This window comes from Protobothrops mucrosquamatus, unplaced genomic scaffold (genome assembly GCF_001527695.2).
Source record: "Protobothrops mucrosquamatus isolate PMUCROS unplaced genomic scaffold, P.Mucros_1.0 scaffold_300, whole genome shotgun sequence".
Lineage (NCBI taxonomy): Eukaryota > Metazoa > Chordata > Lepidosauria > Squamata > Viperidae > Protobothrops > Protobothrops mucrosquamatus.
In genome coordinates, this window is record NW_015386376.1 from 47,791 (window position 1) to 58,820 (window position 11,030).

General features: G+C 37.5%; 1 protein-coding gene across 1 annotated transcript in view; it reads right to left on the reverse strand.

Moving 5' to 3' along the window:
- DOP1A (DOP1 leucine zipper like protein A) overlaps nt 1-11,030 on the reverse strand; it is a 59,744-nt gene that overhangs the window by 44,060 nt on the left and 4,654 nt on the right. Inside the window, exons 3-9 of the mRNA XM_015832082.1 lie at nt 9,986-10,156; nt 8,758-8,947; nt 7,382-7,480; nt 6,397-6,496; nt 3,207-3,316; nt 1,948-2,056; nt 526-646 (exon numbers count right to left, since the gene is read on the reverse strand). Coding sequence (XP_015687568.1) covers nt 526-646; nt 1,948-2,056; nt 3,207-3,316; nt 6,397-6,496; nt 7,382-7,480; nt 8,758-8,947; nt 9,986-10,156 — 900 coding nt within the window. The remainder of the gene's footprint in view (nt 1-525; nt 647-1,947; nt 2,057-3,206; nt 3,317-6,396; nt 6,497-7,381; nt 7,481-8,757; nt 8,948-9,985; nt 10,157-11,030) is intronic.

An 11,030-nucleotide genomic window follows, 5' to 3' on the forward strand; every position in this document is an offset into this window, starting at 1 on the left:
AGTAAAGGAAACAGCAGCAGTGCTAGTAGAGCGTTAAGGGCCCCAAAGAGTACAATAAGGTGGCAGAAAACCAGAGACAAATAGGATCCTTACTAATGACTTATGGCACTTTCTAATATTGGTCAACCATTACTGAGCAAGTGTAACCTGGTTAATCTGGTTTGTATTCAGAAGCTAACTGGGGTCTGGGTAATATCTGGATTGGGGACCACCTGGAAATATCGGAGCTGCAGACTCAATTAAGAAATCAAAACACATCTCAAAAGAAGGCAATGGCAAACCTCCTTGTGGGACCAAGAGGGAAAAACGTCAGAAATATTGTCCAAAATCCACAATGATCACCTATTTTGTGAAAATAATGTTTTCCCCCCTCAATTATCTGCATACTTTTTGGGGGGGGCTCAATTGGCGTGGAAGCCTGCTATTCATAGAAAACTAATTAACAGCAGCCTTATGTTTCTGGGAGAAACTGAATGATTAGGACTATGGCAGCAATTTCTTTCTTTCCCCCCCACTCCTAATCACCTGCTTAGTTGAGTATGATCCTTACTGAAGGAAGACTCCATCTGAATATCCAGTTCTGCTTTGCACTGAGTGTATAATGTCCTAAATACTTCAATTAGTACATCTTCTAATATTACAGGTCCTAAAAATAAGGGAAAGAATTGCAATTATATTGATAAATTATCCTGCACTATATGTATTTTATTGATATTAACAGATTTTCGGAAATCCTGAAGAGATTTGATCAACGTATTTTCGTTATTATTGAACTGCCGAGAACAGAGTCTTTGCAATATAAAGCTGATTCTTACAAGGCAAACAAATAATTGTGCATTCACTGTATAAATGTTTGCTGGCTTATGTTTCATTGATTTCAATTACTAAGTGTAATTATCTGAAAGGATCCACTGATACAGTTGAAAAGTGTTTACATGCACTTTATTCCAGGCATTTATGTCACTAATATTATGAAATTGATTAACTGGGCAAAATAATTTTTACACTATTAGTTGAAATAAAAATGTTCTGAAATCTGTTGAAAATGACTTCAGGGGGAAGACATTTTGGTACTGGAAGTACAATGCATTAACCTGATAGCAATAGCACTTATACTTATATACCGCTTCACAATACTTTACAGCCTTCTCTAAGTGGTTTACAGAGTCAGCATACTGCCCCCAACAATCTGGGTCCTCGTTTTACTGACCTTGGAAGGATGGAAGGCTGAGTCAACCTTGAACCAGTGAGATTCGAACTGCCGATCTGCAGGCAGCCGATCTGCAGGCAGCCGGCAGTCAGCAGAAGTAGCCTGCACTACTGCATTCTAACCACCGCACCACCACGGCTCTTATCTTACCTATCTTACTTATCAATGATAGGCTCTTACCTATCATTGTGTTTGTTTTATGAATTCTTAACACATGCATATTACCATCTGTAATTTAATCTACAATCTTGGTTATCTCTAGTGCCATTTTTCTTGTATTACTTATATGATGTAATTTTTTACTGAGATTTGACCCGAAATTTGTCTGCTGATGTATCTCACTGCATTTACATCCCTACAGTGCTAGACAATTGTTAGATCCCCGAATAATTTCCCATTATTGTTACATAAGCACAATTTTAACTTTTCCCAGGACTCCTCTGGAATGACACCACCCTTCCTACTCTACTCCCTATGACAATAACTCTGCACCACCAATCTACATGGTAATAGGCTGGCAACAGCATTTGAAGACGGGACAAGAGGAGCAGTAATTTGGATAACAAGAGAAGGTAAGGAGGAAAGGTTGGCTATAAAATCAGGATTACTGCTTTATTTATAGTGTACGAACACACGTACTCAGAAAGTCCAAGCTAGTTTTTTGTTTTTATTCAGGCTCCAGTCTAACACAACATTTGCCATATGCTCATACACATTGCCAATTAAATTTTAGTTACCTAGCTCAGGTTTGTCCAGTAAACTGATAAGAATCCGAAAAGGCTTTAGATCTTGCATCAATGTGTTCTCTTCGCTACGCACATTGACTTGCAGAATTCCCACCATAGCCTGTAAGATAAGATACTTTAGCATCAAAACATGTTATGCATTTGCGAGAATTTAGGCTAAGTACAAGGTCACATACAAATCTGGTTAATGGACTATACTAAGTTATGGTTTGCTTAACCATGGAAGGACTCCATGGAAGGAATCTAACATAAGAAAGGATTGTGGAAGACAGTTACTTATTCCCTTTTTCCTTTATGCTTCCACTACTGCCATTCACTCTTCACAGGGTTGTCAGTGAAGACCACCTTAAAACTATCACTGGTGCAAATGGAGTTGCCTACATGCTTACTGGACAATCAGGGCATTGCCACACAATCTTTTGTTATGGGATCTGTTTGTTTCCAAGGGCAATATGAAGTGCTGATTAATATTTGTAAAGTCTTAAATGTCTCAGGGCCTGGGTAATTTCAAAGCTGCCTATTCCGAGCGAATTCTGCCCACCCAATCTGATTGAATAAAGTGCCTTGGTAAAAGTTAGAGGAGACAGAGAAGGTGGACATTTTGGCAGCTCCCTTCCCTTGAAACAACTTACTCCCCAGGAAAGTTTGGCCCTCATTCATGGTTTCCTACAGAATAATTAAGATCTGGATTTTCCAGAAGTCCTATGATATTTAAACAGCTACACAAAGATCTGCACCATTACTGTTGTTACTGTTACTGTTGTAATACTATTACAAAACTATTGTACTGCTATTTGTATTGCAGTCTGATTATTTTATAGTGTTTAGAACTTCTGCAGTAAGGCAGTTAATAAATCTAACAAATATTTTTCGGGAAGAGCAAAATCCATTAGGATCTTCCTCAGTAGGAGACCTTGCTGCATGTTCATCCTTTTTGTTTATAGAACCAGCTCTTTGGTGTGGGTGTGGGTGTAGGTGGGTATGTTTTGAATACACTCATGGCATTCTTGGAAACTGAACTGTGTAGTGTGTTCCAACAACCCTAAGACAAATTAAAACTATTCTGTGAGAGAAGAACACTTTATATATCACATTACATAACTGACAATCCATGATCAGTTTAATGTGATTTGCCAAGATTTATTTCTGATGCTACAGCAAAAAAGCTCACACCACGATCAACTTCAGCACCCAGAAAATTATACAACACAGATATATCTTTGTCTCTCCAACACACACAAACATATTACCTGAACTAGCATTTCCTTAGAGAATGTATTGAAGTAGTATGTTGCATGCTCTTCAGGATTACTATTCCGTGTAGTTCTAGGTCCTGTAATAGCCCCATTGTTATCAAAACCTTCAAGCAAAGAAAATAAAAGCCCAATCAACGCTATGCTTAGGCAAACCAAGAACAAAGAACAGGGAGCACAAGATCGGAGTTATGAGAACTCACCATTTTGCCGTCCAAATATTGTTGGCAAGAGGAAAGACCATTTTAAGTTAAATTTAATAAAAGGAAACTAATTTAATAAGAGCAAAATATCAGGCTGCTTTTCTACCATATCTATAAAGATACCCAAATGTCACAGATAATTTTATGTACTGTAGACTTCACACTTTTATTTCACAAGGATTCAAGTCACTGAAATAGTAGCAATTTTGCAAAATGCACATGCATCCATACATTTATATACGTATATCCAAATCCTAAAGGTGTTTTGTGAGATTACCTTGCCCTAATTCTTACAAAAATCCCGCACTATGTAAAGGTACCATAGAGAGAATCGTGATGTAATAAGACTGCAGGTGACATGTTGCTGCCTTAAGCAAAGCAGATTGTACTCTCTCTGTGCTATGTACAGAAACTGATTGGACTGATACCTGAATTTCACTTCAATACCTGAAATGGAACATATCTGAGGAATAATTGTCTACTTTAGGGGTGGAGGACAGCCTGGATGGCATAGGGAGTTCCATTCTCTAAGAAAGAAACATAAACAGTTGGCTAATAAGGAAGAGGTATCCTAATTAAACAAGTGCCCTACTTGTTTAATTAGGAAGAAGCAGCAGTGAAGCAATTAATCCATGCAGTCTTAAAACACTCCTAACAGGTAGTATAATACACCCCATGTATAATGGGGAACTGTTTTAGACCAACAAATTAAGGAACTACACTGCTAAATATTGTATGAATATAAAACCATATTGTATTGCTTTGTATTATATTCTGATTATTTTACATAATGTCTAGAGCCTCTGGTGTAGGGCAATTTAAAAATGCTATCAATAAATCAAATAAAAATAGTTTAGGGAAGAGCTAAATCCACTGTCACCTTCCCCAATAGCTGATATTGTTCATTTTCATAAGACCATAAAACATCTCTCTCTCTCTCTCTCTCTCTCTCTCTCTCTCTCTCTCTCTCTCTCTCTCTCTCTCTCGTGTGTGTGTGTGTGAGAGAGAGAGAGAGAGAGAGAGATACACTCATGACATTCTTGGAAACTGAACTGTGGGGTATTTATTTAAAATATTTGTATGGCAATTTATTCTGTAGCGCAACTCTGGGTGGCTCACAATCACAATAAAATTACAAAGCTATAAAACTACAGGTAGTCCTTGACTTGTGACTATAATTGAGCCCAAAATTTCTGTTGCTAAGCAAGACAGTTGTTTAGTGAGTTTTTCCCCATTTTACAGCCTTTCTTGCCACAGTTGTTAAGTGAACCACCGCAGTTGTTAAGTTAGTAACACAGTTGTTAAGTGAATCTGGTTTCCCCATTGACTTTGCTTGCCAGAAGGTTGCAAAATGTGATCACCTGACGCAGCCTAGGACAATGCAACCGTCATAAATACGACTCAGTTGCCAAGCATCTGAATTTTGATCACATGACCCTGGGGATGCTGCAACAGTAATAGTAAGGGTGAGGAATGGTTATAAGTCACTTTTTTCAGTGCTGTTGTAACTTTGAACGGTCACTAAACGAACTGCTGTAAGTGAAGGACTACCTGTATATTGTCGCAAAAGCACATAAAGTTTCCAAGTTTTTGCCATTGAGTGGAAATCTTGTTGACAAAATCAATCTAGCTACCACGTACACAATTCAATACAAGCTTGTTATTTCAAAACTGGAAGTCTTTGTGCATGAAATGGCTGATTATGAAAAAAACACCATTTAATTTACATAGTTATAGAACAAGGCCTCATATTATAATCTTTAAAACTATGATTTAGACTTATCATCAGACATGAGCTCAGAAATACCGAGTTGTTTCAAACCAAGAGTACTATTTAGCTTTGGTTCGGTCTTGTGATTAAATTAGAGGTTTCATTTTGAATGACCTGAAATCTCCCAACCGGGAAGAGATGATCCCGTAAATAACCCAGCACCAAGCCATGTAGGATTTTAAAGATGAATCCCAGCACCTTGAATTGCATCCAGAAGCAAATTGGTAGCCAATGCAGCTATAGGAGCAGTGGTGTCACATGCACCAAATAATCTGAGCCATTAAATGCAGCCATTCAGCTGCATTCTGTACCAATTGAAGCTTCTCAATGTTCTTCAAGGGCAGCCTTGATTGTGCTAATCCAGGGGTAGGCAACCTTGGCTCTTTTATGACTGGTGGACTTCAACTCCCAGAATTCCTGAGCCAGCCATGCTGGCTCAGGAGTTCTGGGAGCTGAAGTCCACCAGTCATAAAAGAGCCAAGGTTGCCTACCCCTGTGCTAATCAAAACAGAAGGTCACAAGGGCATAACATGAGTGTAAGGATGCAGCCTCCTGTTCTACGAACTGGAATAATTACCATATCAAACAAGCTTCTCACTATTAATAAGATCCCTTTTGCACAAATTGAATCTGAGAAGATAATTAAGTATGTTAATGATGATTTTTTAATGACAACTTTAAATGCATTCTCTAAACTATTTTTGATTTTGAAAATAATGAAAGAAAACAGAAAATCTGCAGAATACATAGCTCCAATTGCAAACAGTTACAACGGCAATCTCCCAACAATAAGATGATTAGAACTTACGTGGCTTATTACATTTTCTGTTAGTAACAAAAACTGCTGAATGTGTTTGTGTGTGAGTGTACATATGCCTGCTCTTGAGTCTATTTTTGACTGATGGAGACTTTCCAATCAAGTCTATCTGGTTTTCTTGGCTTGTCATCTCTTTGCTCTTAGGCCTAAGACAGAGTGACTGGCTTTGTGCCTAAGGCAGGACTATAGCTCATAAACTTTTATTTAACCACTATACCAAACTAGCTCTCATTGATTCAATTTTGCATTAGTGTTCATATGTTAAATAATATTCTTTGATTTCTCATTAAAATCATATACTATTGTTTAGAGAGTTTTGCACATTGAAAAGCAGATTACACATTTCAGATAAATATGATATATGCATATAAATAAATATACAAAATCTACACCTACCTAGAAGCCAGGCATAAAGCCTCCTATTGAGTGACATGTCTCTGCGCAGCACTACATGAAGAGATGCTGAAAGAATTCGGATCATGTCTGGGCGTGTTGCCTAAAATTGGGAATGTCACATTTAAACAAGTGTCACATTCAAAACCTTTATTATACAATGGAAAAATGATTATCTACTTCACTTTCAAGCACCAGTAGAAATTTATATGGGCTGCGACTGAAATATGAATGCATCTTTATTAGCTTTAGTAACAAAATGTAGGTGAATATATCATAGCCCTCAAGTACAAGGCTTAAAAATAATTAGCATGAGAAAAGATGTATTTTTTTCTTCCTACTCCACAAACTTAAAGCAAATTTGAATGGTCAAGTTTATATAGTCTAAGCACAGAGATTGATTCAAAATACCGAAAGCAGTTTTCACCAGTAAATTTCGGGATATGAAATTAAACAACATGCTGTAAAATGTAAAGTGGTCGAATATGCTCAGTTATATAAGCAATTACTGAAGCAGCCACAGTAAACTAGAAAAAGATTCATCTGCTTTACTGATAAGAGGCATTTCCCATGTCTTCCAGTACATTACGAAGCATCAATTTTGAAGAATTTGTAGTGTTGTTTTTAATACTAGAAACGTGACTAAGAAGCAGGATGGCTGAAGTAGGGTCACACTTTTCCATGAAAAAACATGGCTCTGGAATGCCATTCCCAAAGCACAGGAGTTTTTTGAGAGCTGTGTTCTTTAAGATATGATGGGTTGCTATCAGAACAAGAATGGACTCTTTGATTTCCACTACATTATGCATCTATAGAATTTTAAAAGGAAGCTTTGAATACAGTAGATAAAAGTCTAGCAACTGAAGAGTTACTGTTTCACACTAGAATATTATACAGATTTGGACAATTTGAAGAAAGGAAGACGGAATTTTTTATTTGTGGGTAATATATCAGTACTTCAGTCAATGAAGATTCAGAAGTACTTTACCTGACTCATGTGGAATGGAAAACAGAATAATATGAGATCAAGTGTGCTCCTCTGTACTAAGACACTGGAATCCTGCACTGAAGTGCTTACTGCTTCTACCTGAAATAAAATTGCCATTAGAAAGGAACACAGATTAATAATGCTATTTAATTAAAAACTGCACTTGTACAAAAACATTATATACTTGCAATCCCTATTCAGATAATTTTTCTTCCAATTTTCTCTTTATGCATGGAATGATACACATAATTGTGCATTCCTTTGTTTCTGTAGTCTGGATTTTGGCTTTTAAATATATAAACGTATGCACGGATGCCCAATAGCTGTTTAGGAAAAGGATAGCTGCATTACATAAATCAGGAAACAAGCTATTTGTAAGAGAGAAATGAATAAATTGAACTGGCTCAGTGCCAAATGTCTGATTCAGGAAGAACAGAGACTTCATCAGCAAGGAAAATATATGAGCTATTAGAAGTATCAGCTTCTCAGACCAAAAATACTATGAATAATAAGGTATGCACAATTCGAAAATAATTAGGAAGTGCTCCTGTCCTTGTAGAAGTGTGAGCTAAAATATAATGAATCTCACCCAATAAACAATTATTATTTTTTTACTCTTCAGTTTTGTAATAATGAGTCAAATATAACTAAGGAAAAAAGTAATCAAAAATTTGTATTATATACGTCCTTAATAGGCCCTTTGCATTTTGGGGATAGTATTGGGAATTGCCCAGTAATCTGGAAGACACATGTGAAGAGGAAATGATCACTTACTGGGGGATTTGACAGGAAGGAGTACAGAAGAAGGTGTTATTTGTGACAAGTCCCCTTCTACAAAACTGTTTTAATCAAGAGTGGCCTTTCACTTATACAGTATATAGGCCTGTGATGGCGAACCTATGGCACGCGTGCCACTGGTGGCACGCAGAGCCCTCTCTGTGGGCACGCGCACCATCGCCCCAGTCCTAGGCCTTCAGCTGGGTTTTATAAAACCTTTTCGCTTTAGGCCTCCACCACCATGTGCAAAAAAAAGAGGGTTCAATCAATCAATTTCAACTTCTTGCAGGAAAAAAAAAAGATCTCACAAAGTTGGAATTGATTGATTGAACTTTTTAGTCCCACCCAGTCTGCCGTTACCACTGCAGCCACACCCACCCAATTGGCCACACCCACCCAATTGGCCACACCCACCCAATGGGCCACATCCACCCGGCATACGACGATACATAAGTGGGTTTGGGGTTGCAGTTTGGGCACTCGGTCTCTAAAAGGTTCGCCACCATGGATATAGGCATTGTTTCTTTATAAGCTGATTATATCAAAAATTAGGAAGGCAAAGAACTAAGGGCTATCATTATGGTTTCATAAACACTTACCATTAATTCAATGTCACTACCTATTATATAGAGCTGATCCTCCATAGAAAGCTTCCTGTTTAGATGGGAGAGGACATAAGTAATGCCAGGCAGCCGAATTGCAGGACTAGTAAGAAGACTACCCCACAGTGCACTGTAGAAAGCTGATTGGTCCACTGCTGCAGCAACTTTCTCTAGTAAAGTGTTAGTTCTGGAACACAAGCAACAATAGAGGATAAAACAAAAGTGCAGGAAGGTTCAAAGAAAACAAGCAATGATGCTTCTAGAGAAGGCTTTTATCAGGTGGAATTTATTGGGAAGGTAAGGCTAATATTAACTTCTTCCCTTGAAATTCTCCTGTATCTTTTTAGAAACAGATGCATAACAGATGTATTTTATTTGAGAGGATTAAGAACTATCTTCTTAATGGAAACAAACTTGTGACCAATTTAAATGTTACAATAATCCAGAATTTTAAACAAAAGATATAGAGAATCTACGATGGATTACAATTCAGACTGGATGCTAAAGTAACTACACATAGATGGTGTGGCTTTTCTCGTGGCCAACGGGCTCACCACGAGAGGGTCCGGGCATCCCCGCGCCGGACGGAGTGAGAACAAAGACACAGAGTCAAATTCTCCTCGGGGTGAGTGAGCCCCGAGCTAGCTCGAGACAAACCTTTTATTGAGGTTTGTTAGGGGTGGGTTTCAAAAGTATCAGAAGGCAAACATATGATCCTGATTTNACACATACAATGCAGCTACATTTTCTTACTTGCTTTTTGTACATGGTCAGATTCTTAGCTAATGCAAAGCAAAATTACCTGACCATTGCAATAATCATTCCCAACAATCATTCCCTACTTATTGTCCTAGGCCTCTAATACGCAAGCTGGCCACTGGCCTAGTCTTACTATAGAAGCCTGAATCATAAAAATCCCAACAAGATGGCTTTTCTTGCTTGCTTGGTCCTGCGTGAATTATAATGAATTGTGACTGAACCTGTGTCTCATATAAAAGTTAGGCACAGCAGATTTTCCTCAGTTCAATCACAATAGTATCTCAGTACAAGAAAGAAGAAAAATAGTTCGATATTGAAGCTGGAATTTCCAATAGTTTTTTAGACTTATGCACCAAAATCTTTGGGGGTTTTTTTCCTTCAGAAAATTAACTCTCGTATCATAACCAATTAAAACAAAGAAGATAAGCTTTGGTAACAATAACATTCCATTATTCTTCAGCCTTACCTTTCATAATACTCAGACCCCTCCTCCAAACCAGGAAGGATCCCAGTTAACAACCCTTGCAGGCCTGGTTTCAATGTTTTGCCCAAAGGAAGGTAATACATTTCATACAAGCTGAGCAATGCTGGCTTAACAGACATTGCAGCGTTAGCAAGAAGAGGAAATAGGCCAGAACTGTAAAAATATACAAGCAAAACAAAACAAAACAAAACAAAAAACACAGAGGTCAGTGTCACAGGCATGAAACATAAAATGCTTTGTATACCATTTCATTGACATACTTTAACGTGTATTGTGGTTGTGCAGTCCACACACAAATGGAGTTTCTAGTTCATACAGTAACTCAAATGATAATAACTGCAGTGAAAAAGACTACAAACAACGTCTCCATCTTTTTTTTCTGTTAGACAATTGCTACATAGTAACTGATCATAAACATGAATAAGCTCACTTAATAAAATTGTAGAATCATTTAATTATAAAATCATTTGTTAGGCTGCTTTCTTTTAGAGCCATATTAGTTATGCTTGCAGAATACACAGTTATTGAAATAATTCATATTTTGCCTTTTGCAAAAATCATTATTAAATCATAAGCTAATGAAATGGGATGCACAACATACCATATAAAGCCCCCAAAGTTTAACATTAACCAAATTTCATCTGTTGGTTGAGAGCAACAATTTAAACTGATCTGGTTAAGAGTACTATATAAATATGGTCACCAACACACAAAATAATGAATATACTATATAGTGAAAAGTCATTTTAGGGGACTAATTGGAAGGAGAGGATGTCTGCTAAATATCTGTTAAATCAAAGTGTACAATACGTTAATTCCATGCAAATAACTTTGTGTAATCATATAATTGATATGAATCACAGTGAAAAACTGCTCCATTGAATGAGAAATTGGCTACATCAAGGTCTGGTAAATTGAAGGAGGGAGGAAGAGAGAGAGGGAGAGAGAGGAAAGGAGGGAGGAAGAGAGAGAGGGAGAGAGAGGAAAGGAGGGAGGAAGAGAGAGAGGGAGAGAGAGGAAAGGAGGG